The 26,344-nt window shown below is 42.7% G+C and overlaps 1 protein-coding gene across 1 annotated transcript in view; it reads left to right on the forward strand.

Moving 5' to 3' along the window:
• Positions 1-26,344, forward strand: part of LOC109895039 (protein kinase C-binding protein NELL1) — a 435,218-nt gene that overhangs the window by 312,143 nt on the left and 96,731 nt on the right. The window contains exons 13-14 of the mRNA XM_020488694.2: positions 8,235-8,360; positions 25,391-25,513. Of these exons, the coding sequence (XP_020344283.1) occupies positions 8,235-8,360; positions 25,391-25,513 (249 nt within the window). The remainder of the gene's footprint in view (positions 1-8,234; positions 8,361-25,390; positions 25,514-26,344) is intronic.

Raw genomic sequence — 26,344 nt, forward strand, 5'->3', positions numbered from 1 at the left:
CAGGGCCATCGATGTGTCTGCTTGGGGGGAATATATACGGCTGTGATTATAATCGAAGATAATTCTCTTGGTAGATAATGCGGTCGACATTTGATTGTGCAGAATTCTAAATCAGGTGATCAGAAGGACTTGAGTTCCTGTATGTTGTTATGATCACACCACGTCTCTTTAATCATAAGGCATACCCCCCCGCCCCTCTTCTTACCAGAAACATGCTTGTTTCTGTTGGCGCGATGCGTGAAGAAACCAGCTGGCTCTACCGACTCCGACAGCGTCTCTCGAGTGAGCCATGTTTCTGTGAAACAAAGAACGTTACAGTCTCTGATGTCTCTCTGGAATGCTACCCGTGCTCGGATTTCATCAACCTTGTTGTCAAGAGACTGGACATTGGCGAGTAGTATGCTAGGGAGTGGTGAGCGATGTGCCCGTCTCCGGAACCTGACCAGAAGACCGCTTTGTTTGCCTCTTTTACTGCGACCTTGTTTAGGCTCGCCGGCTGGGATCCGATCCATTGTTTTGGTGGCGGGCAAAACAAAGGATCCGTTTCGGGAAAGTCGTATTCCTGGCCGTAATGATGGTGAGTTCACTTTGCTCTTATATTCAGTAGTTCCTCCCGACTGTATGTAATGAAACTTAAGATTACCTGGGGTACCAATGTAAGAAATAACACGTAAAAAACTAAATACTGCATAGCTTCCTAGGAACGCGAAGCGAGGCGGCCATCTCTGTCGGCGCTGGAAGCTTCTGAAGCTAAACAGGGTTGGTCCTGGTCAGTCCCTGGATGGGAGACCAGATGCTGCTGGAAGTGGTGTTGGAGGGCCAGTAGGAGGCACTCTTTCCCCTGGTCTAAAAAATATCCTAATGCTCCAAGGCAGTGATTGGGTACACTGCCCTGTGTAGGGTGCTGTCTTTCGGATGGGACGTTAAACGGGTGTCCTGACTCTCTGAGGTCATTAAAGTTCCCATGGCACTTATTGTAAGAGCAGGGTGTTAACCCCAGTGTCCTGGCTAAATTCCCCATCTGGCCCTCATACCATCACGGTCACCTAATAATCCCCAGTTTATCATTTATCATTTATCCCCCTCCTCTCCCCTGTAACTTTTCCCCAGGTCATTGCTGTAAATGAGAATGTGTTCTCAGTCAACTTACCTGGTAAAATAATGGATATTTAAAAAAGAGGGACGGACAGACGGAGAGGGACGGATAGAAAGAGAGGGACGGACAGAGAGGGAGGGACAAAGTGAGAGGGACAGAGAGACACGCCTACATACTCCCTTATTTCTGACCTCCATCACAAGCAGAGGCATCAGAGAGAGAGAGCCCTGCACTCTTCAATATTTACATCAACAAAGTGGCCACTATTCTAGAAAAATCCTCAACCCCTGGTGTTAGTCTCCACAATTCAGAGGTTAAATGCCTACTCTTCGCAGATGACCTCTGCCTGCTGTCACCCACAGCACATGGCCTACAGCAGAGCCGTGGACCTGCTAGAGCAGTACTGCCAGACCTGGGCCCTGGGAGTAAACCCCAAAAAGACAAAAATAATGATTTTCCAGAGAAGATACAGATCTCAGGGAAATATACCAAAGTTCTCAATTGGTACAAAATATATAGAGTACTGCACTCACTATGTTTAAAAATAAGCTCACCTGGACACCTTGATGAGGCAGTGAATGAACTGAGAGAGAAAGCACTCTACAATAGCATTCTACAATAGTAAAAAACAAATTAAACTGAAATACCTATTAAAATTTGGCTAAAACTAATTGAATGTGTCATTGAACCAATTGTACTTTTTGGCAGCGAGGTGTGCCTCAGGACCAGAACATCCAATCAATCAGAATAAACCAAATTACAACACAGTCAAAACAAAACTACATTGCTTTTTGGGAAACACAATTACAAGCAGAAAGCTAAATGTAGTGCTATCAGGCCCTAAATCGACAGTACTCCGTTGCTAAATATTTGACCACGGTTACTGATCAAAATCTAAGAAAAACCTTGAAAAGTACAGGGTCAGTGAGCACAGCCTTGCCATTGAGAAGGTGTAGACAAAGGAAAACCTGGCTCCCTGTAGAGGAAATTCTGTGCAACCACTACACAACAGCAGAACCTGAGACAGAGCTGCATTTCCTGACAAAATGTTAAAAATATAAAACAATTAGGGTCATTTCCCCAAATGTGAAACCTTTATTCTAGGCTTCAAAGACCTCTCTGATGAGATTAGGCTACCCATCCTGTTGGGAGAGGACGCAGAGAGCTGTGGGTTGGCAACGCACTACATTGCTGCCTGTCATGAAATGAGGGACAGTGTCTGACAGACCAATCAACCTGCACATGTCCTCTACTATATGCTTATTGCTGTTGTTCAATGTATGGTTATTGTTTTTACTGTTGTCATGCCAATAAAGCAAATTAAATTGAATTTACAAAGTGAGAGGGAAGGAAACAAAGACTGTGAGAGAGAGACAGAGACAAGGCGAGAGAGGGAGATTGACAAAGTGGAAGAGACAAAGTGAGAGGCACAAAGTGAGAGGCACAAAGTGAGAGGCACAAAGTGAGAGGCACAAAGTGAGAGGCACAAAGTGAGAGAGGCACAAAGTGAGAGAGGCACAAAGACAAAGAGAGAGACAGAGACAAGGTGGGAGAGGCACAAAGACAAAGAGAGAGACAGACTGACTGACTGACTGACTGACTGAGAGATCGACAAAGTGACGGGAGACAAAGTGAGAGGCACAAAAGTGGGAGGGACAACGACAAAATGAGAGACAGAGACAAGGTGAGAGAGGGAGATTGACAAAGTGAGATAGTCAAAGTGAGAAAGAGAGATTGACAAAGAGAGAGAGGGGGGGACAAAGTGAGAGGAACAGAGACAAAGACAAAGTGAGAGACAGAGACAAGGTGAGAGAGGGAGTTTGACAAAGTGAGAGAGACAAAGTGAGAGAGGGAGAGAGAGACCGAGACAAAGTGAAACACCCAGGACAAATGTAAGAGTTTTAAAGAGATCCCCTTTCGATTTGAAATTAAACCTGACAAAACAGAGAGGTGAGGGGTGAATTAGAATAGTCCCAGGAAGCAAAATTAAGTTTAAAATACATATTGTTCCAGACGTTCTGAATGAATGTTGAAAAGAAGTCTTGAGTAGAGTACATTTTAGTAAAGTAGGGTGCAATACTGTACATTATATACATTTTTAAACCTAGTCATACTGTACATCTTACCCACAGACTCATTATGCACTACTTGAAACCTCTAGGCATCTTGAGGTAAGTTAATTGCATACATAAATTCATACTTTGAGAGGAAATCTTAGCAGTGAGAGCGGTGAGAGACCCGACCTCAAATATATTATTTAGATTGGGGGATAAGATATGGAAATACACCTAGGAGCAGATCCCTTAAGTGTAGGAATTATACCGAGTCCCTTAAGTAGTGGGAAAGCTGTCATCCTGGAGGAGACAGCTCTAGTGCTCATAAACTGCTATATGACACACACATACACACACAGCTGTATGACTCTCTCCTCCCGTGTCTGTCCAATTTCATTTCGTCACTAGTCATCCAGCTCCTCTGATAGCTCCCTTAACTCAATCTGTGTTTAAATGCTTATAAAGATGACTTTGTACGTACATTAACAGAGGGAAAATTATGTGCATAGCCTGGTTGTAATCTACAATGATACAGTATTACCTGGATATTGTTGTGTAAAATCTTCCGGGCTTGGTGTGTGCCTTTCACCCCCCCCATCTCTCTTTCTCCACCCCCTTCTCTCTCTCTCCCTCTGCCTCTTTTCCTATTTCTGTAAAAATGGGACCGAATGCTTGGCACTCACCATTGAGGAGATGGATTGGGGTTAAGGCCCTGCGATGCACTAGCATCCTGTCTAGGGGGTGTACTTGTACATCAAGCTGCCTCAGGCTACAGAAACAAGAGATCCTGCTCTCATTAACCATTTTGGCTCGCACAAGCCAAGGTTTGTGCAAGGCTACTTACTTAATACAGTATTGTACCATTACTGACTTCTGTATAGGGCTCACATACAGTACAGATTGTACAATGCAGCCCACCTTTAGCTTAAACATTGGTACATAGTGCCTTAAGACAGTATTGATACTATTTGACTTATTCCAGATTTTGTTATGTTAGACTGCATTCAAAATTGATTAAATAGATTTTTTCTCTCACCGTTCTACACACAATACCCCATAGTGACAAAGTGAAAATATGTTTTTAGAAATGTTTGCTAATTTATTGATAATGAAATACAGAAATATTTATTTTTACATAAGTATTCACATCACTGAGTCAATACTTTGTAGAAGCACCTTTGCCAGTGATTACAGCTGTGAGTCTTTCTGGGTAATTCTCTAAGAGTTTTCCACACCTGGATTGTGCAACTTGTGCAATTTGACCATTATTCTTTTCAAAATTGTCCTGCTGAGAGGGTGAATTCCTCACCCAGCGTCTGGTGGAAAGCAGACTGAACCAGATTTTCTCTAGGATTTTGCCTGTGCTTAGCTCAATTATGTTTTTCTTTTCATGAAAAACTCCACAGTACTTAACAATTACAAGCATACCCATAACATGATACAGACACCTCTATGCTTGAAAATATGGTAAATGGTACTCTGCAATGTGTTGTACTTTATATTCCTCAAACATAACACTTTGTATTCAGGAAAAAAAGTAAATTTCTTTGCCACTTTTTTTGCAATATTACTTTAAGTTTGATGAATGTTTTGGAATATTTTTTATTCTGTACATGCTTCCTTATTTTCACTTTGTCAATTAGGTGAGTATTGTGGAGTAACTACAATGTTGTTGTTCCATCCTCCGTTTTCTCCAACTATTCAAATCTGTAACTGTTTTAAAGTTACCCCATGGTGAAATCCCTGAGTCATTTCCTTCCTCTACGTCAACTGAGTTAGGAAGGACGCCTGTATCTATGTAGTGAGCAGGGAGGTAGGCAATAAATAAGCCATAGAGGCTAAAATAATTACAATTTAGCATTGATACAGGAGTGATAGATGTGCAAATGATGATGTGCAAATAGAGGTACTGGGGTGCAAAAGAGCAAGAGGGTAAGTAATAATATGGGGATGAGGTAGTTGGGTGTGCTATTTACAGATTGGCTTTGTACAGGTACAGTAATTGGTAAGCTGCTCTGACAGCTGATGCTTAAAGTTAGAGAGGGAGATATAAGACCTCAGCTTCAGAGATTTTTGCAATTTGTTCTAGTCACTGGCATCAGAAAACTGGAAGGAAAGGCATCCAAAGGAAGTGTTGGCATTGGGGATGACCAGTGCAATATACCTGCTGGAGCGCGTGCTATGGGTGGGTGTTGCTATGGTGACCAGTGAGCTGAGATAAGACAGGGCTTTACCTAGCAAAGACTTATAGATGATCTGGAGCCAGTGGGTTTGGCGACAGATATATTGTGAGGGCCAGCCAACGAGAGCGTACAGGTCGCAGTGGTGGGTAGTATATGGGGCTTTGGTGATAAAACGGATGGCACTGTGATACATCCAGTTTGCTGAGTAGAGTGTTGGGGACTATTTTGTAAATGACATTGCCGGAGTCAAGGATCGGTAGGATAGTCAGTTTTACGAGGGTATGTTTGGCGGCATGAGTGAAGTAGGCTTTGTTGAGAAATAGGAAGCCGATTCTAGATTTAATTCGGTGATCTGTTTATTAACTTGGCTTTCAAAGATTTTAGAAAGGCAGGGCAGGATGGATATGGGTATATAACAGTTTGGGTCTAGAGTGTCTCCCACTTTGAAGAGGGGGATGACTGCAGCAGCTTTCCAATCTTTGGGGATCTCAAAAGATACGAAAGAGAGGTTGAATAGGCTAGTAATAGGGGTTGCCTTAGTTTTCATAACTGACTGAGTATATTGGTTGGAGTTGCACTCTCCCCTTCCCTTTTGCCCTCAGAACAGCCTCAATTCGTCGGGCCATGGACTTTACAACGTGTCAAAAGCATTTCAGAGGGATGCTGGCCCATGTTGACTCCAATGCTTCCCACAGTTGTGTCAAGTTGGATGGGTATCCTTTGGGTAGTGGACCATTCTTGATACACACAGGAAACTGTTGAGCATGAAAAACCCAGCAGCGTTGCAGTTCTTGATGCAAACCGGTGCACCTAGCACCTACTACCATACCCCGTTCAAAGGCACTTAAGTATTTTGTCTTGCCTATTCATCTCCTCTGAATGGCACACATCCATGTCTCAATTGTCTCAAGGCTTTAAAATAATTATTGAACCTTTCTCCTCCCCTTCATCTACAGTGATTGAAGTGTATTTAACAAGTGACATGAATAAGCTTTCACCTGAATTCACCTGCTCAGTCTGTCACCCCTTTTTACATTTTTTTTATCTAAAATGACATACCCAAATCTAACTGCTTGTAGCTCAGACCCTGAAGCAAGGATATGCATATTCTTGGTACCTTTTGTAAAAAAACACATTGAACTTTGTGGAAATGTGAAAGGGATGTAGGAGAAAAAAACAGAATAGATCTGTAAACGATAATACAATGAAAAAAAACGTTATTTTCTATTTTTTTGTACCATCATCTTTAAAATGTAAGAGAAATGCCATAATGTATTATTCCAGCCCAGGTGCAATTTAGATTTTGTCCACTAGATGGCAGCAGTTTATGTGCAAAGTCCTGTGAACCATGGCATTTCTGTTCAAAATGTTGTATCATGACAGCTCAAATGTGCCTAATATGTTTATTAATAACCATTCATATTCAAAATTATGAACTCTCCTCAAACAATAGCATGGTATTCTTTCATTGTAATAGCTACTGTTAATTGGAAAGTGAAGTTAGATTAACAATAATTTTATCTTTCTGCCAGTATCAGATATGTCTATATCCTGGGAAATGTTCTTGTTACTTACAACTTCATGCTAATCGCATTAGCCTACATTAGCTCAACCATCCCGTGGAAGGGACACCGATCCCGAATCAGTTTTAAGGTTTTGTACACAGTGTATATCCTGATTGCCTAGTCACTTTTACCCCTACCCACATCTACTGTAAATTACGTAAATTATTTCAACTACCTCGTACCCCTGCAAATTGACTCAGTACTGGTACTCCTTGCATATAGCGTTATTTTTTTATTGTGTTATTATTTACATTTTTATTCAGCAAATATTTGTCTTCCTTTTTAACTCTTCATTGTTGGGAATGGGCTTGTATGTAAGCCTTTGACTGTAAAGTCTACACCTGTTGTATTCGGTGCATGTGACCAATACAATTTGTTGGTGCTAAATTCAATATTCTTCATGACACTTGTTACTTTCCCATTATAGGATGACTGTAAACTCCTTCAGATATCGATGACTCCGATAATAATAATTTTATATAGACTAGTGCCTTTCCACGTGCTCAGAGTGTTTATAAATAATAACTCTCTAACCTCGAGGCTACCTGCCGCCTTTTACATTGTATGAAGGTAAAATAAACCCAACTGGGTAATGCCACAGCACCCTTTATAGTGCACTACTTTTGATAATGGCCCATAGGGCTCTGGTCTAAAGTAGTGCACTATAAAGGGAAGAAGGTGTCATTTGGGACGCTACCCGCTTTCTCTCCCAGGGATGAAATTCCACTTATTTTTTTAACGTTTTTTGGTATTTTTATTGAACAGTCATAAAGGGATAGTGTTGAAAAATAAGAGGTGAGAGTGTCAAAAGGTAGTGGGAGAGATTTGAACCCACATCAATACAGGTACATGTGGCCTGGGGTCTGCGGCACTAACCACTAGACCAGGGTGTCCTAAACACTGTCGTGGCATTGCCCCTGGCTGCACATTTTGTTTTACACAGCTGATTCAAATAATCCAGGCTTGATGGTGAGTTGATTATTTGAATCAGCCATGTAGTGCTAGGGCAAAAACCAAAACGTGCACTCAGGGGGGGACACTAAGTCCAAGTTTGGGAAACCCTGCACTAGACCACCCATGGCACAGCGCTTCATTTCGGCCATAAAGCTTTGTGTGTTTCCTCAGATATTGACAACTCCTGTGCCGGAGTCTGGTATTGTGGTACTGTAGTGCTGCAGGCTCCAAACCACACATACCCACTGGTGACAGAGTTCTATATTCCTCCTTGGCCCCTACTCTCTGTTCCCCTCTCTACCCTCCAACGGTCACTACCCATTAAACAATATATATACAAATATTTATTGACAATTCCTCTGTGTGTGTTCTTCTCTCTCAGATATTGATGAGTGTGCTGTTCAAAGGCACTACTGCCAGGCTAACACAGCATGTGTGAATGTCCCCGGCAGCCATCGCTGTGACTGTCTACCTGCCTTCATCAGAGTGGATGACTACTCCTGCACAGGTAGGTCAAATATGCATACAAAAATACTTTGAACATGTGGGTAGGACAAAACACTTCCTGTTTTTCCATACCACCTCGTACCTAACTTCCTGAGAATTATTGATCATTTTGAGATCTCAAGGTTGGCAAGTATTGTGTCTTGGTAAACAGAGTGCACTCACTTCTGACGGGTTGTCAGTTTGTTTAATCTGAGTTTTGTACAAAACTACAGATCAGGGGCAGTACAATGTTTCTCAGAGAAGGAGTGCTGATTTAGGATCAGTTTAGACTTTTAGTTCACAAGGATTAAGATGGACCCGGGGGGCTGAACCTACATCAACATTCTGAGAAGCTTGATACGTAGAGTTTTATAGTTTTACTCAGTGCTGGCTGAGAGAAGCAACACATTGCAGCTCATGGTGACTTGAGCATCCTTCTCTCTCTGCCTCTCAGAAAACCATAAGTGATTGTGAGAGCCATTTGACCCCAGGTAGATCTGTGTACTCTGGAGCCACACACACTCTCCTTCAGCTGGAGAGGGGTCAGGATGCAGCTCCACACTGTAGTTAAACTTGGGCTGTCAGGTCAAGAGATTTCAAGAAACCGTTTTTCAAAGGTGGGAAAGACACGAGAGGAAGGGTGGGGGGGATTTTATCACAAGGCTGCTGAGTGTTGGAGATACAATGCTTGTATCAGATAAACTAGCAAATTAAGTTTAAGACACAATCCTGAATTTGAAAAACAACTAAATGGAGGCCGGCCCCTACACCACTTTGTTTGCTGTAAATCTGAGGAGTGGGGCTGGAGAAATGTAATCCCTATAAATGAGATAGACCGAGCTATAGATGCAAGGATTGACAGTCTGTGAGTTGAAACCATATCACAGATTGGGCCTTTTGAAGTATGGAAATGTGTACACCTACTGTCTGTTGACATTGGCTGGGACTCTCCATCTGATTCAAACAAGCCAAGCTTGTGTTTACTTCCGATACTCTCTGATTTAGTGAAATCAAACACATTCCTCCTGGTATGCAATGCCTCCAATTAGGTTTTGTTGTGGTGAATTATTCTGGCTGCATGCCAAATGGCACCCTATTCCCTATGGTATGTAGTGCACTACTTTAGACCATGGACCAAAGGGCTCTGGTCAAAAGTAGTGCACTAGAGAGTAAATTAACCATTTGGAATACAGACTATGCAGATAGTGGTGTGCAGATTATCAACAGAATAGCTCATCAGCAACAGTGTTTTCGAGGCTGTAATAACGCAAAGACCAACTGATTACCACCATTGATTTGTCTTATTGGAAAATCACTCGTATTTTGGGAAATTCACATGTCCAAATGGCACCACCTCCTCTGTCATTTCCTACATTCAGCATGTCAGAATGTAAGCCAATTCAGCTAGGGAAAGGATGAATGTGGATGTGTAACTTATTTGTTTCAGTGTACGGGGAATTTGACCTCGGAGAGAGTTACTTTTAATTTCCTGTCCATTAAGTTTGTTCAACCACATGAACAGAAAATGACAAATTACTCTCTCCGAGGTCAAATTCAATGTACTCTGAAACAAATAGCTTCCCCAGTATGTTATCAATTTATGCTAGGGACAGGAGGAATGATATGCTGGATGTAGGAAATGACAGAGGAGGTGGGGCCATTTGGAAATGTGAATTTCCAAAAATATTAGTGATTTTCCAGTCAGACAATTCAATAGCGGTATTCGGACAAATCAATGGAGGTAACTAATCGCTCTTTGCACTGTTACAGCCTTGGAAAATGGCACCTTATTCCCTAGTGCACTACTTTTTTGACCAGGGCCCTATGGGGCACTACATACTGTAGGGAATAGGGTGCCAGTTGGCATGCACCCATAGAATAATCCCCAGATGGCACCTGATTCCCTTAGGGACATAGAGTTGAAGTCAGAAGTTTACATACACTTAGGCTGGAGTCATTAAAAACAATTTTTCATTCACTCCACAAATGTCTTGTTAAAGTTTTGGGAAGTCGATTAGGACATTTACTTTGCGAATGACACAAGTCATTTTTCCAACAATTGCTTCCAGACAGATTATTTCACTTATAATTCACTGTATCACAAATCCAGTGGGTCAGAAGTTTAAATACACTAAGTTGACTGTGCCTTTAAACAGCTTGGAAAATTCCACAAAATGATGTCATAGCTTTTGAAGTTTCTGATAGGCTAATTGACATCATTTGAGTCAATTGGAAGTGTACCTATGGATGTATTTCAAGGCCGACCTTCAAACTCAGTGCCTCTTTGCTTGACATCAAGGGAAAATCAAAAGAAATCAGCCAAGACCTCAGAAAAACAATCTGGTTCATCCCTGGGAGCAATTTCCAAAGGCCTGAAGGTACCACGTTCATCTGTTTAAACAACAGAAAAGGACGTTGTGAAGATGCTGTAAGAAACTGGTACAATAGTATCTGTATCCACAGTAAAATGAGTCCTATATTGACATAACCTGAAAGGCCGCTCAGCAAGGAAGAAGCCACTACTCCAAAACCACCATAAAAAAGCCAGACTACGGTTTGCACATGGGGACAAAGATTGTACTTTTTGGAGAAATGTCCCCTGGTCTGATGAAACAAAAATAAAACTGTTTGGCCATAATAACCATTGTTATGTTTTGGGGAGGCTTGCAAGCCATAGAACCCCATCCCAACCGTGAAGCACCGGGGTGGCAGCATCATGTTGTGGGGGTGCATTGCTGCAGGAAGGACTGGAGCACTTCACAAAATAGATTGCATCATAAGGACAGAAAATTATATAAATATGTTGAAGCAACACCTCAAGACATCAGTCAGGAAGTTAAATCTTGGTCGCAAATGGATAATGACCCCAAGCATACTTCCAAAGTTGTGGCAAAATGGTCAAGGTATTGGGGTGGCCATCAAAAAGCCCTTACCTCAATCCCATAGAAAATTTGTGGGCAGAACTGAAAAAGTGTGTGCGAGCAAAGAGGCCAACAAACCTGACTCAGTTACACCAGCTCTGTCAGGAGGAATGGTCCAAAATTCCCCCAACTTTTTGTGGGAAGCGTGTGGAAGGCTACCTGAAACGTTTTGACCCAATTTAAAGGCAATGCTACCAAATACTAATTGAGTGTATGTAAACTTCATACCCACTGGGAATATGACGAAAGAAATATAAACTGACATAAATCGTTCTCTCCACTATTATTCTGACATTTCACATTCTTAAAATAAAGTTGTGATCCTATTTGACCTAAGACAGGGAATTTTTTACTGTGAATTAATGTCAGGAATAGTGAAAAAATGAGTTTAAATGTATTTGGCTAAAGTGTATGTAAACTTCTGATTTCAACTGTACATTTATTTTAAAAGGTAGACATTGAGTTATGCCTAATATGGCAATTAACCTTTTCACAAGTACCATTCTACGGTGGTCCTTGCAGCATACGCTCAAACCGGTGTGATTCGAATGCATATTTAGAACCTCCAGTTTCGATTGATGCATTTGAACTGGCCACACTGTTTTTTTTTCACAGAAACATTTTGCACAAACACAGTCCTTACAAAGTTATGTCCTGAATGTGACCAGTTGTCACGCCCTGGTCTTAGTATTTTGTGTTTATATATTTATTTGGTCAGGCCAGGGTTTACTTGAAAAATGAGTGAACCCTCCCTCACCTCCTTTTGTTATAACATCTTTGGTCCAACAGACTTTAAGTGAAACCCAGAATGTCAACAAACATGGCTCCACACATAGGTGGAATTAGCTTATCTCATCATAATCAGTACAATCTTCAAAGAAGTATTTTAAACACATGATTTGTGTCCATTATAATATATGCACGAATCGGTATACATGATTTGTCACCAGTACTTGAAAACATGTGAATAAAACAGTTAATAAATAATTAATAAATAATAAATAATTACCACACAAAACATTTTCTGATAATGTAACGGTTTTCTTGTGGTGAAGGAGAGGCGGACCAATACGCAGTGTGGTTATTATTCATGGTTCTTTAATAAAGAAACTATACATGAATAGACTAACAAAACAAGAAATGTGAAAAACCAAAACAGCCCTATCTGGTGCAAACACAGAGACAGGAACAATCACCCACCAAACACACAGTGAAACCCAGGCTACCTAAGTATGATTCTCAATCAGAGACAACTAATGACACCTGCCTCTGATTGAGGCATACTAGGCCGAAACATATAAATACCCAAATCATAGAAAAACAAACAGACTGCCCACCCCAACTCACGCCCTGACCATACTAAATAATGACAAAACAAAGGAAATAAAGGTCAGAACGTGACAGTACCCCCCCCAAAGGTGCGGACTCCGGCTGCAAAACCTTAACCTATAGGGGAGGGTCTAGGTTGGTGTCTGTCCGCGGTGGCGGCTCTGGCGCGGGACGCGGACCCCACTTCACCATCGTCTTAGTGCGCCTTATTGTCCACCTCCGTGGCCTCCTAACCACGGCGACCCTTCTAAATGACCCCACTGGACTGAGGGGCAGCTCGGGACAGAGGGACAGCTCGGGACAGAGGGGCAGCAAGGGACAGAGGGGCAGCTCGGGACAGAGGGGCAGCTCGGGACAGAGGGGCAGCTCGGGACAGAGGGGCGGAAGCTCTGGCAGCTCGGGACAGAGGGGCGGAAGCTCTGGCAGCTCGGGACAGAGAGGCGGAAGCTCTGGCAGCTCTGGACAGAGGGGCAGGGGCTCTGGACAGAGGGGCTCTGGCGCCTCTGGGCTGACTGGCGCCTCTGGGCTGACTGGCGGCACTGGCGCCTCTGGGCTGACTGGCGGCACTGGCGGCTCCTGGCTGACTGGCGGCTCCTGGCTGACTGGCGGCACTGGCGGCTCCTGGCTGACTGGCGGCTCCTTGCAGACTGGCGGCACTGGCGGCTCCTTGCAGACTGGCGGCACTGGCGGCTCCTTGCAGACTGGCGGCACTGGCGGCTCCTTGCAGACTGGCGGCACTGGCGGCTCCTTGCAGACTGGCGGCACTGGCGGCTCCTTGCAGACTGGCGGCACTGGCGGATCCTTGCAGACTGGCGGCGCTGGGCAGACTGACGGCGCTGGGCAGACTGTCGGCACTGGCGGCGCTGGGCAGACGGGTGGCTCAGGCGGCGCTGGGCAGACGGGTAGCTCAGATGGAGCTGGGCAGACTGGTAGCTCAGATGGCGCTGGGCAAAAGGGTAGCTCAGATGGCACTGGGCAGACGGTTAGCTCAGATGGCGCTGGGCAGACGGGTAGCTCAGATGGCGCTGGGCAGACTGGCAGCTCAGATGGTGCCGGGCAGACGGGAAGCTCCGTCAACGCTGGAGTGGAAGTGTGAACGGGCGGGAGACTCCGGCAGCGCTGAACGGGCGCGAGACTCCGGCAGCGCTGAGCGGGCGGGAGACTCCGGCAGCGCTGAACGGGCGGGAGACTCCGGCAGCGCTGAACGGGCGGGAGACTCCGGCAGCGCTGAACGGGCGGGAGACTCCGGCAGCGCTGAACGGGCGGGAGACTCCGGCAGCGCTGAACGGGCGGGAGACTCCGGCAGCGCTGGAGAGGAGGAAGGCTCTAGCAGCACTGGACAGGCGGGAGACTCTGGCAGCGCTGGAGAGGAGGAAGGCTCCGGCAGCACTGGACAGGCGGGAGCACCTGTAGGGATGAAACGGAGAGACAGCCTGGTGCGGGGGGCTGCCACCGGAGGGCTGGTGCGTGGAGGTGGTACCGGATAGACTGGACCGTGCAGGCGCCCAACCTTACCCGGTTGAATGCTTCCGGTCGCCCTGCCAGTACGGCGAGGTGGAATAGCCCGCACTGGGCAATGCAGGCGAACCGGGGACACTGTGCGCAAGGCTGGTGCCATGTAAGCCGGCCCAAGGAGATGCACTGGGGACCAGATGCATAGAGCCGGCTTCATGGCACTTGGCTCGATGCTCACTCTAGCCCGGCCGATACGCGTAGCTGTTATGTACCGCACCGGGCAATGCACCCGCACTGGGGACACCGTGTGCTCCACCGCATAACATGGTGCCTGCCCGGTCTCTCTCGCCCCCGGTAAGCACAGGAAGTTGGCGCAGGTCTCCTACCAGGCCACACTTCCTGTGTGCCCCCCCCAATACATTTTTGGGGCTGACTCTCGGGCTTCCATCCACGCCGCCGTGCTGCCTCCTCATACCAGCGCCTCTGTGACTTTGCCGCCTCCAGCTCTTCTTTGGGGCTGCGTTATTCTCTAGGCTGTGCCCAGGGTCCTTTTCCGTCCAATTCGTCCTCCCATGTCCATACCTCCTCGCACTGATCCTGCTGCCGCTTCTCCTGCTGCACCTTGGGGCGGCGACACTCCCCTTGTTTTGCCCAGGGTCCTCTCCCGTCGAGGATTTCTTCCCAAGTCCAGAAGTCTTTATTTCGCTGCTCCTGCTGTTGTGGTGGGTGATTCTGTAACGGTTTTCTTGTGGTGAAGGAGAGGCAGACCAAAACGCAGCGTGGTTATTATTCATGGTTCTTTAAAACCTGTTGGCACCACACGTCCCGCTAGGGCACCTTCCCCCACTGCTCAACTGACACAGTAGCGCACAGAACGCAAAGAATATTCTTAGAAATATTTAACCTCCACACATTAACAAGTCCAATAGCTCAAATGAAAGATAAACACCTTGTTCATCTAGCCACCAAGTCAGATTTCTAAAATGTTTTACGGCGAAAACATAGCACATATTTATGTCAAACCACCACCAAAGATAGGCTAATTTACATAGCCATTTTGTAGAACAATAGATGCAATCACAAAAGCAGGATTAAAAGTAAAATAATTCACTAACCTTTTGAAAATCTTCATCAGATGACAGGAATAGGACATGTTATACAGTACATTTATGTTTTTTTCAATAATATGCTAATTATATCCATAAATCACGGTTTACATAGAAGGTCATGGCTAAAAAATGCTACAACAATGCCTGGAGAAATTATGGTAACTCTGCCAGATAACAGAAATACACATCATAAACGTTGACTAAATATACATGTTCTACATATACTTAGAAAGATACACTTCTTCTTAATAAAACAGCTGTGTTACATTTATTTTTAACGTTACAGAATTCGTTCACTTGTCAATAATATGAGACGGCGCTCATAGATTAGCAATATGGCTTTGCTATTTCGGAGTCCACAGAAACACATAATAACCACATAAATCTTCCCTTACCTTAGCCGTTGTTCGATCAGAAGTCGTGGAAGAAGTCATACTTACCAAAACCAGCGTTTCCCTTTGAAATCTGTGTCTTTGTGTTGTCAAACGAGACTAATTTCGGCTGAAAAGCACTCAAAAATCTATGGGTTGCGCATCGAAACTTCAAAATTACATATTATATGTCGACTAAACTGGTCAAACTAAGTTCAAATTCGAGCTAAAACATGTTTTAATCATATATAAAAGATCTAAGCTTGAAAGGAGAAGCCTACGTCGTTTGGTGGATCTTGGAACAAAGAGAGAGAAATTGCTGACGCACATACGTATTATTGCGTGACCGGAGGGTTTCGCCCCGCCAAAGGGTGAGGGAGCGCGCAATCTTCACAAGGACGCGCCCCATTGAAAGAGGACATCGCGCTGAAGAGATATAAACTGTTTCCAGAACTGTAGCTGGTTGGGAAGGGTGGGGGCGATGACGTCAAAGTTGGGCCAACTTTTCTGATGACAGAAAGAGTTTGGAAGAATGGATGCCCTGTGAGTTCTGCTTTACATAGAGACATAATTTAAACGGTTTTAGAAGCTTTAGAGTGTTTTCTATTCAATAATATTTATTATATGCATATATTAGCAATTTTTTACAGATTTTTTGTCAGTTTACTATGGGCACGCATTTCACCAAGAACTCAAGCTAACTGGCTATCATTGGCTAGATACTTCCAGACACATAATGAGAGAACAGCCTACTCTGACCATTTTACCCGCCCTTGCAGTGCTGGTTAGGATTTTTCATGTTATCCAGAACATTGGTGACTGTAACTGTGCTGCTGGCAACAATTGAATTACGCATTCTTGCCTACGTTTGCTGACACCGGACATATTCAACAGGTGTTGAGGGTTCAAAAATAAAAATTCATTAGTTATTCTGCGCTCTAACACACTAAGACGAGAGTCTTTTGTAAGAAGTGTAGCTAGATAGCTACCTAGGTAAACAGTGAATCCCAACGCATGACGTAATGTTAGTTAGCGAGCCAGCCAGTGTAACTTGAAATGCAAATACTTTGTCAAAATTAGAGTGGAGTCTTTTGTTAAGACATAATATCTGGAAATCTTACCAGTATACATCATGGTTGGACGTGTCTCCTGTCTCATGCCATGCATGGTTGCATTAGTTTGACGATGTAATCCAGACTGGCGTTTTCTCCATCTTCCTAGCTATCATACTCAAATTCCACTGATTCATAACTCAAATTCATAACTCGGTCCTCCAGAAAGTGGAGAGTATACACATAACGTTAGCTAGCGAGCCAGCCAGCTAAAATTAGCAAGCTAACAGTACACTTTAACTTGACATTAGGTTTATGCAGTTTAACTACGCTATAAAAATGTTTTAAAGTCGTGTTCAACATGATCATTTAAACATCCTGACCAGCTCCAATAGACAGATGTGTGCTATATGGTAGACTAATCCAAACTCATCTCTCGGCATATCCAGCCCACTCATTATCTCAGCCGGTCATGGCTAGCGGGAATGTTGCTCGCTTTTTCTGTGGCTAAACCAACTAGGCTTGTAATTTAACAATTGTATTTGTATTTACAGATGGCATACAAGTTTGATATTAAGGCACGTGATAGTATACATGTTCTAGAAGGCATTTCTGTAAAAAAAAAATGCATTTTGAAAAAAAAATATATATACGTTCAAATAGCTCTCTTGTGAAGTCGTGACTAGTTTTCTGAATCGGGTCACAAATTGAATTATTAGTCATTAGAATACAATATCAGGATATAGCATTAAAACAATATTACAAAGAAGTATCATAACACTGTTATAAAAATCACAAATATTGTCACGCCCTGGCCTTAGTTATCTTTGTTTTCTGTATTATTTTGGTTAGGTCAGGGTGTGACATGGGGGATTTATGTGTTTTGTCTGGTCTAAGGGTTTTGTATGTTTATGGGGTGTTTTCTAATTCTAGGTGATTATGTAAGTCTATGGTTGCCTAGATTGGTTCTCAATTAGAGGCAGGTGTTTATCGTTGTCTCTGATTGGGAACCATATTTAGGCAGCCATGTTCTTTGGGTATTTTGTGGGTGGTTGTCTCCTGTCTTTGTGTCTATGCACCAGATAGGACTGTTTCGTTTTTTTCACATTTGTTGTTTTGTATTTTGTAGTGTTCACGTTTATTGTCCTTATTAAACATGTTGAACACTAACCACGCTGCATTTTGGTCCTCCGATCCTTCGTCCACAGAAGAAAGCCGTATATATAACAGTAAGAAACAATAACTGTTGAGCTCCACAAGGGGACAGGGCAGAGCAGAGCTATGCTAAAGAGACCAAATGAAAACAAACCATGGTCATAATGCTAGGGTAGCTTCCAAAGACAACACAAGCTAATACTTTTCTGACGCAATTAGCATTGTTTTACAGAGCTAATAGAAGAATGTAACTAGATACATAAGCACAATTGAGTATAACACCATAAAAGTTATGAAATTAGTAACGTTACCTCGCGTGTCCACAGTTATAAGGAATACACACAAATATATTATGCCCCATACATACAGTGACACGACATACATTAACTATTATAATGTAATAAGGCACTTACTTTGACAGAAACGCACACATGTCCAAAGCTATTATCATGTCGGCGATTCAGGCACCAGCTGGAAATTGTCTGTATACTTGATCTTTGGAAACAATGGGGAAGTGCTTGGGGAAGTTTGTCCTGCTCAGTAATGCCTAAAAAATACATTGTCCACAAAGGTGAAATAGCCTACTTTTATGTGAATTAATGAGGAGGCAGAACACACCTCAATTCAAACTGTTGTTAGAAAATAAAATAATAAGTTCAAACAGCCTATAAATAAAAACAGGCAGCGTGCCTTGGTTTGAGGGCAGTGCGGATAGGCTGTCCTGTTGCGTAACAATCACATTTTGGAACAGTGAGGGCATTCTGACATAGCATGCATAAAAAACCCAAGCTGGGGAGACCATTAGAGATATTTGGAAGTCACATGAAAAGGTTCAAATTATTTTTCCAAAATGAATTATTGTTACCCAATTTGGGTCATTTCGACAACCCAGCGCTTGGTCAATATTGGTCAAACACAGCATTGGGTTAATTCAACCCAGTAGGGTAGGGTTGTGCTTCTAACCCAGCACCTTGGGTTGAGCACTTGATCCGCTGCTTTTGAAGCACATATCCAGTGCCCCAAGCAATGTACTTTTCTCCAATGCTTGTCCACAATTGACTGTAAACACCTGTGAGCAGTCCCAAAGAGCTAACACAAATGGTTAGGGTCTGGTTAGAGTCCACCTGGCGCAAGTACTGAATATGAGGACTTGTGCAAAGGATGGAGGTACGCTGACAATGCCATCACACACAATTTATTTTGTATACTACGTAGCCCTTTACACATCAATATTAACATGTTTGATGCCTACATCTTCCATTCATTTGGGGCTGGGGCTCACAGGTTCATTCACACAACAATGTCTTGGAGTGTGCAGTTATGAATAACATATTTTGGAATGCTCTTCCTTTCATTCAAGGTTTACAAATGCTATCATCTAATTTCCCAATCAGTCTTCCTATGTCACGTTCTGACTTTAGTTCCTTCGTTTTGTCTTTGTTTAAGTATGGTCAGGGCGTGAGTTGGGGTGGGCAGTCTATGTTCCTTTTTCTATAATTTGGGATTTCTGTGTTTGGCCTGGTATGGTTCTCAATCAGAGGCAGTATCGTTATGGACACTTACAACGCTGCGCATTGGTCCTCCGATCCTTCCTACTACTCCTCTTCGTCGTCAGAGGAGGAAGACAACTGTTACAGAATCACCCACCACCAAAGGACCAAACAGCGTGGTAACGGGCAGCAGCAGCGATCTCAGGACTCCTGGACATGGGAGAAGATTCTGGACAGTAAGGGACCCTGGGCACAGGCTGGAGAGTATCGCCGCCCCAAGGCAGAGCTGGAGGCAGCGGGGGTATGAGGAGGCAGCACGGCAGCGTGGCTGGAAGCCGTCCGGTGCTGCCGGAATTGAGAACCATAATTAGGTAGCCTGGTTTCACTTTTGAGTTGTAGGTGATTATTTTCCTCTTCGTCAGAGGAGGAGGAAGACAACCGTTACATCCTATGCCAATCAACTATTTAAACTTACAGGCTGCAAGTCAATGAAGGACATTCTGGTCTCTTTGAAGCTGGGTCAGAATGTCGGAATGTCTTCATACCAATCTTGTAGACTGGTGTTGGGAGGACCATTGGCAGAAATTTTAAAGCGATGTCACCTTTTCTATCTGGAGAGAAGAATGTTTAGTGAATAACATATTGTTTCAGGCTAAAAATGAATGAGCATCTGAGGCACCACTAGCAGGGTCATTTCAAACTATACATGCACTTCGAATAAAAGTCCTTGGCCTGCTTTTCTCTGCTGGCAGACCAAAGGTTTGTGTCCTTTATGACCGCAATCCAGTTCTCAATGAGTTTCCCCAAGCAGTCCGAGTTTAAAATAGAGACGTCCTGAGCAATCTGTAGTAAAGCAGACAAACAATTACTTTTCCATTGCAGTTAATCATTGTTCTGGCTAACACTTAACTATCGAATTCCTCTTTGATGTTGTCAGCACAATGGGTCAATAATAAAGGGGACTGTGCTTTTACTGGTTGGCTCTCATCTGTGTCTTTCTCACTCAAACACCCACATGCACAGACACACTCAGCCCCCAAGTGCCGCCCCCTTCTACTTCAATGGGAGGTCTCAACCCCCAATGAAACAAACATTTGAGAGAACGAATCAAACCCTGTTGCACAATTCATGTGCGAATATTGAATTAAAACACACAGCCATCTTTCCAGAACAGTGTGGTCATAGCCTACACTGTGCTGTGAGTCATGTGGGTCACGTCAGCCAGGCTAGTTAATGAAAAATGTAACCCACCATGCCTGGAGTATCCAGAAACTAGATTGTCTGGTCCACTGAGCTGTCTGGATCGCGGTCTCCTTAACTTCTTATGGCTGCCATCCCGTAAACAGGAGCGATTTGACAACAGCCAGTCAAAGTGTAGGTGCGCCATTTTCAAAACATCAAAATCTTATAACTAACATTCCTCAAACATACATGTATCTCATACCATTTTATAGCTATTCTCATTGTTAATCCCACCACAGTGTCCGATTTCAAATATGCTCTACAGCAAAAGCACCACAAACGATTATGCTAGGTCACCACATAGCCACAGTAAAACACAGCCATTTTTTTCCAGCGAAAGAGAGGAGTTTCAAAAAGCTGAAAATAGAGATCAAATTAATCACTAACTTTTGATGATCTTCATCAGATGACACTAATAGGACTTCATGTTACACAATACATGTATGTTTTGTTTGATAAAGTTCATATTTATCAAAATATGAGTTTACATTGGCGCGTTACATTCAATAGTTCCCAAAAAATCCAGTGATTTTGCATAGCCACATCATTCAACAGAAATACTCCTCATAAATGTAGATGATAATATACACATGGAATTATAGATATACCTCTCCTTAATGCAACCGCTGTGTCTGATTTCAAAAAAACTTTACGGAATAAGCCAGCCATGCAATAATCTTAGACGGCGCTCAGAAATATTTGTCACAATAGCCGTCATGTTGACGTCAACATAAACAAGAAATTACATGATAAATATTCCCTTACCTGCGATGATCTACATCAGAAAGCACTCCAGGAATCCCAGGTCCACAATAAATGTTTGTTTTGTTCGAAAAAATCCCTTATTTATGTCCAAATACCTTCTTTTGTTAGCGCGTTTGGTATACATATCCAAGCGCTCATTCTGGTCAGTGTTATATAGAACAAAAACTTCAAAAAGTTATATTAACCGTAGAAGAAACATTTCAAATTAAGTACAGAATCAATCATTAGGATGTTTTTAACATATAGCTTCAATAAAGTTCCAACCGGAGTACTCCTTCTTGTCTTTGTGAGCAATGGAATGCAAGTGAATACCATGAGGAATAAGCGCGATCACAAAATGGTGGACACCTGATATATTCTGCTCTCATTCACTCCCACAACACCATAGAAGTCTCATTATAATTTCTATTGACGGTTGACATCTAGTGGAACCCCTAGGCAGTGCAACATCATTCATATCTCAAGGGGATTTCATTGGGGACTCTGGTGAATACATAGAAAGCTCAGATTTCTGACTTCCTGTTTTGATTTCAACTCAGGATTTTGCCTACCATATGAGTTTTGTTATACTCACAGACATCATTCAAACAGTTTTAGAAACTTTAGAGTGTTTTCTATCCAATACTAATAATAATATGCATATATTAGCAACTGAGACTGAGGAGCAGGCCGTTTACTTTAGGCACCTTATTCATCCAAGCTACTCAAGCTACTGCCCCCCAGCCATAAGAAGTTAATGTACTCCGCAAAATACCTTATAACAATCTGTTTTCAAAATACACAAGTATTTCAACATATCTGGCAAGACCCGGCTACTGCTCAAGCTTGGTGTGTTGCTTGCTGTGTCCACAGTCCTATGTATTCACATGTGTGTCCCAAGGACCTCCCTTCGTGTGTAAAAAAGGTGGTGTTTACAGAATACTGACTGCATGTAAGGCTTTTCTGTTTTTCTTTAACTTCAGGCTATAGTCGAGTTGTCTGAAAGCAAGAGCGCTTCCTGGTCCATCTCTTCCGCTACAAGAGGGTAAAGGGAAACCTAATCAGTTGCACAACTGAATGCATTAAACTGAAATATGTCTTCTGCATTTAACCCAACCCCTTTGAATCAGTGAGGTGCTGCCTTAATCGACCTCCACATCTTCGGCGTCTGGGTAGCAGTTGTTGATGGGGGTTAACTGCCTTACTCAAGAGAAAAACAGCAGATTTTTCAACCTTGCTGGCTCTGGGATTTGAACCAGCAACCTTTCGGTTACCTACCCAACACTCTTAATTGCTAGGCTTAACCGCTAGCACTAGAGATTAAGGGAAAGGTTCACACACATTTCTAAATTACAAACGTTGAAGAGGGAAGGGATGATAAGCCAGGTTAAATGTTTTAACAAAGCCAAGGGAGTGAGGATAGAGCTAAATTAATTAGGGCAGCAGGTTAGAGGTTTGAGGTTAGAAAGGCAGGCTGATAACCAGTGCGTTATCAGTTCAAACTCCCTAGCTGCTTCTGGGGAAATCTGCAGGGAGTGATCTGGCAGCCAGAGGGTTACCTGCTACAATATCTCTGTATACTACCTACTGCTGTTGTGCACTTGAGCAAGGAACTTTGCCCATGAGCTGCTCCTAGCCTGTGATGTTTCAGATTGGTCACTAGGACAGAATATCTTTGTAAATGACCAATGATGCAAGTATGGTAAAATGAAGGCCAGAGTATCTATGGTAGCTGTGCATATAATGCATTTTGTCCCAAAGTGGCTGCATGGTTCTAAGAGCCTCTGGTGAAGTTAAGGCTTTCAAGTTTCAAGTTTGTACTATTGGTTATTGATGACAATGTGGGAGAAGTAGATGCTGTTTAAAGCGCTTTTTCTCTCCTGCAGAGGGGGAGAGGGTGGTGAAGCATGAGGTAGTCCTGCCAAATAGCTTGGCTAAATTAACCCAGATGGAGAAAAGTCAAATCTAGCTATGGTAATTTAGCTTGCCAGCTAACTTAGCTAACGTTAGCTAAAAAGTGAAACAGTATCAGAGACAGTCCAGACTTATTTGGCTAAGGTAGCTAGATAGCTAACTTTAAACTAGCATCGCAGGCATGGTTGTGAGGCTGAAGTTAGCTAGCTAGTTACCACAGCCAGAGATATTAGCACAGAAAATGGCTAGCTATTGTATCTTCACATTTCCATAACATCATCATCCCTTAATAACTTAAAGAGAAGACTGGGGGTCATCCTGTCCCATTCTGATTTGCTTCTAACAGTACCAAAAATTAGAATAGGTCATGGTAGAAATAGTTTTAGATACTTAGCACCGTTGTCCTGGAATTCTCTCCTGAACATTTTAAAATGTGATGATCTAGTTTCGTTGGTGGTCGATGTATATTGATCGATGTTTAGAGAAGAGTATATTTGTTTTTAGGCCAGCTGTTTTTAGTCAAGTTGTTTAGTAAAGGTTTTAGGCCAGCTGTTTCTCAGGTCTCTCTTGGAAAAGAGATATTATCTCAATGAGAAAAAAACCTGTATAAATAAAAGTAAAATAAAAAAATATAAATTATAAACATCGTTTGACATGTTTCGATGAACTTTATCGGTACTATTGGGATGTATTCGTCTGCATGTTTTGACCGCCTTTGAGCCAGTGGATTACTGAACAAAAACGCTCCAACAACACTGAGTTTTGGGAACATAAAGAGGGACTTTATCGAACAAAACAACCATTTATTGTGTAGCTGGGACCCTTTGGATTGCCAACAGAGGAAGATCTTCAAAGGTAAGTGATTTATTTTATCACTAGTTCTGACTTTCGTGATGCCTTTTCTTGGTTGGAAAATGTTTGTATGCTTTTGTATGCGGGGCGCTGTCCTCAGATAATATCACGGTATGCTTTCGCCGTAAGGCCTTTTTGAAATCTGAAAAAGTGGATGGATTAACAAAAAGATAATATTTTAACCAATGTATAACACTTGTATTTTCATGAATGTTTATTATTACTATTTTTGTAATTTGAATTTGGTGCTCTGCAATTTCACCGGATGTTGTCGAGGTGGGACGCTAGTGTCCCAATGAGCCCAAAGAAGTTCAATAATCTATCTAGTTAGCTGCCTACTGAAGTTGTCCGATAAGTGTCTAATTTAATAATAAATTAAACTTCCTTCAAAAAAATTACATTTTATTATCTAAATGATGCCAACAGTGGTTCATCCTTTAAAAGTATGCACGGACCATTCCAACGGTTTGGATAACTGAAATATTGTTTCATTATCCTAGCTTGGATGTCACAGTACTACAAAATCTCTCTCTGTTGTAACAAATATATTTTTCACTTCCATTTCTGCAGAGTGGGAGAGAGAGAGTTCCTGCAGGTATACGTATATGACCATCATAAAATGGACAACTTCACCACCCTCTCCCCCTCTGCAGGAGAGAAAAAGCGCTTTATAGCGGAACCACTGTAACCTGATCCTTCAGATCTTCGCAGGAGAGTCATAGCAACAATACTGTAGTTAAACTACACATTTGCACCATCTCCGTTGGTTAATCCACTTCCTTTTCTAGAGACCGCAAGGCAAAGCAACATACAAATTGAAAAAATCAAAGGCATGCAACACACTGCACTTACCGGAGCCTAGTCCGGCAGATGAGAAACAGCATTATGGATTGCCTCCAGTTGAATTTAATGAATTTCAAACGGAACGCATACAGTTTACCACGGTGGATTTGTACACAGCATAAGATCAAGTGTGTGGCGAAGTTTGAATCGTTAACTGCATTCAATATATCTTTTGGCTGTGTTTGTGTTTGTGTTACAACCTGTCATGGATAACCAGAAGTAGGCGAGTAAATGAGATGCTGTTTTTTTGCAGCGATGAGCGGCTATAGATCATGTTTGATCATACACTGCCTGTGGTGCAAACCCACTCCCTATTACATGAGGCTGAATGCTCAAACCAGCCGGTACAGCAGCTCAGATATAAAGTACACTGTTGAATGAAAATATGACGTTGACCCTACAGGAGGGATGCACGTGCACGCTCGGCATGCAAACACAGACACAAACAAACACATAGGACACAAACATGCATTCATGTTACAAATACACTCTCACACAACCAAGTAGTCTATATGCTCACAGACAGACAGACAGACACTACCACACAGTCTGATCCTGCTGCATCTCTCCTTCAGAACATGACAAGTGTGCAAGTTGGCAGAGCTCCTGTAACGACAATGCCATCTGCACCAACACCATCAGAGGCCACCTGTGCACCTGTAAGCCTGGCTACGTAGGGAACGGCTCAATCTGCACAGGTAAGACCTCATCCTCCATGCTCTCCACCTCTTATACCTCTGTCTAACCCTCTTGAGCTCCATTGGTACCCTTACCCCATACTCTGGACATCCACAGCCCCCTCCCTTTTTCCTGTTCTCTCTTCATCTGCAGAGGAAATATATTCACCTCCTTGCCCCTTTCTAACCCTCTACACCAGGGGTGTCAAACTCATTTAGCCCAGCAGGCCAGATTCAGTCTTCGACCGAGGTTCGGAGGGCCACACTTAAAATGTATTATATTTCCTCACCGTCAAAATGTGCAAGAAAATTTCCTCTATCCATCTCTTTTGGAATTTCAATGCTCCCTGATTGTCTAGCTTTTGTTTTATATAGACAGCACCTGTCAAAAGATTGGACATACCTACTCATTCAAGGGTTTTTCTTTATTTTTTACTATTTTCTACATTGTAGAATAATGGTGTAGACATCAAAACTATGAAATAACACATATGATATTATGTAGTAGCCAAAAAAGTGTTAAACAAGTAAAAATACATTTTATATTTCAGATTCTTCAAAGTAGTGACGTGACATTGCTATCGTTAATGTGATGACATGCTATTTATTGAATAATTAACCATGTTTATTATTATGTAATTAAATGAATCATGTAACAATTAACTTAGTAACCCGGGGCACCACAGGAAAAGTTTGTTTAATGAGTTACCATTTCCCAAATTAACTCAAAGAATGTCAGAATATATAAATTTCAAAGCAGTCACTAATGAATTAATTTCCTCATCAGTCTCATCCTGAACGTCACATGTCGTAAATCTGCACAATCCCAGGTTTCACTAGTCATTCCGTACC

Source organism: Oncorhynchus kisutch, linkage group LG8, assembly GCF_002021735.2.
Source record: "Oncorhynchus kisutch isolate 150728-3 linkage group LG8, Okis_V2, whole genome shotgun sequence".
Taxonomy (NCBI): Eukaryota; Metazoa; Chordata; class Actinopteri; order Salmoniformes; family Salmonidae; genus Oncorhynchus; species Oncorhynchus kisutch.